This window comes from Austrofundulus limnaeus, unplaced genomic scaffold, assembly GCF_001266775.1.
Source record: "Austrofundulus limnaeus strain Quisiro unplaced genomic scaffold, Austrofundulus_limnaeus-1.0 Scaffold961, whole genome shotgun sequence".
NCBI classification, from domain to species: domain Eukaryota; kingdom Metazoa; phylum Chordata; class Actinopteri; order Cyprinodontiformes; family Rivulidae; genus Austrofundulus; species Austrofundulus limnaeus.
The window spans coordinates 136807-138513 of NW_013953363.1; the positions used below are offsets into that span (position 1 = coordinate 136807).

A 1707-nucleotide genomic window follows, 5' to 3' on the forward strand; every position below is an offset into this window, starting at 1 on the left:
GACTTACTGTCGTTATGGTAAAAATCACTTCACTTAAGGTTATAAATCAGACCTTTGCACGACTGGATTAATAGTACCATAATTAATCATTAAATCAATTAAGAAAAATGATCATAAAACCATGGTTAATAAGGCAGTACTAAGTAAAGAAAAACATTAAAACACATTACACTCCTTTTTTTCTTCACAGTGTTATACTCTAAAATAGATATGCAAAGATTAATTCAATAAAACTTTGAGTAATGATATATTGATTATAACCTCTTTTAAAAGATTAAATGAAATAAAACATATAGAACATATTGTTCTATTCACTTAAAGAAAATAGAAACAAACATTAAAATGCATTTTTTCTTATAAGTGTAAAAGCAAATCAAAGACAAAAAATAGAAATGAATATTTCACCAGGGTTACCCCTACACAATAAAAGTCAAGCCTTAAAAAGGAAAACTATGAAAATGGTGTAGTGCTTTTAAAATCAGTATCTAACATTAATAAATTTCTTCAAACTCCCCCTGTTCACATGACAATTCCTCATATGAACAATAGAATATCAGAATCGATGATACTAGCACTGTTTTTATTTGGTATTGGAACAAAATTACTAGTATCTCCCACCAGTAGTGCTGACTGTTTTTTGTATTTCTTGAACTAAAAGTACACTTAAAACATGTTGTTTAATTTCTATCAATAAATCAATAGAAAGAACTGGGGTAAGCTCAGACTGGTCTGTTTCAGAGTAGACAGGTGTTTTTAATGTACTGTCTGTGGCAGGAATGAAGCTGAGAGAAAACTCCTAATGAGTTTAACGTGACTTGAATTAGCAGTCTTGTCGCACTCTTCTTTCCTTTTTACTCAGTTTTCTTTCTTTCTTTGTGACAGAGGAGAACAGCGAGTCAGAAAGTGACACAGAGGAGAAACTAAAAGGTGAGAACACTCCACAAAACTGTGCATTTCTTATAGTTTGTCCGTTTTGTAGTAAAAGTGTTAAAGTGAATAAAATCAGAGAATGTGTGCTAAAAGATACTGTGTTTAAAACTTTATTTTATTATCTAGAACATCAGATTGGTTTGCTCTTCGTCTCCCTCTGGTTTCTGTGCATGTGTGTCTGTGTGTGCGCATGAGATGGATTTCCTGAACTTGTGTAAAATGTCCGGTTCTTGCACCTCAAGCTCACAGCCAGCGGCTGGTGTCGGTCCAGTCCATGTTGAAACAGACAGGGCGGTACCGGACCTTGGAGAGGGATCTGATGGAGTTACAGGAGAGAAAGCTCTTTGAGTATTTTATCGTTGTTGCGTTGCACAAAACCAAGGCTGGAGTCCCATACCTGCCAGAGGTCACTCAGCAGTTTCCTTTAAAGGTAAAAGAGATTAAAGATGTTTCTGCAGCAAAATAAGACACTTAGCATTTTACATGTTTTATATGAGTGAATGTTTCTTCTATTCTCTTTGTTTTTTAAGAAAAGGAACTCTTAGAATGTTAAACTAAAACTAGATACCTTATAGTGGTAGCATATATGACCCCCGCACGTACGCAAAGCAGAACTCACCAGAAAAGATTTATTGTTTTAGGTGGGAGTGTGGTGGGGTGGGGGCTTATTGGTGGGCCCAGTCCATCTTACCAAGTTTTAAAATCTTATATCAGCCAAAAAGTCTTTTTGATCTTGTTTTCAGACTGATTTACTAAACAAGAACTGATTGTGTAAGA

The 1707-nt window shown here is 34.7% G+C and overlaps 1 protein-coding gene across 1 annotated transcript in view; it reads left to right on the forward strand.

Annotated features, from left to right (window-relative positions):
• The window catches only part of LOC106533529 (DENN domain-containing protein 2A), a gene marked incomplete at its 3' end in the record, with an annotated part of 102980 nt that overhangs the window by 90499 nt on the left and 10774 nt on the right, over positions 1 to 1707 (forward strand). The window contains 2 exon segments of the mRNA XM_014029871.1: positions 883 to 927; positions 1173 to 1360. Coding sequence (XP_013885325.1) covers positions 883 to 927; positions 1173 to 1360 — 233 coding nt within the window.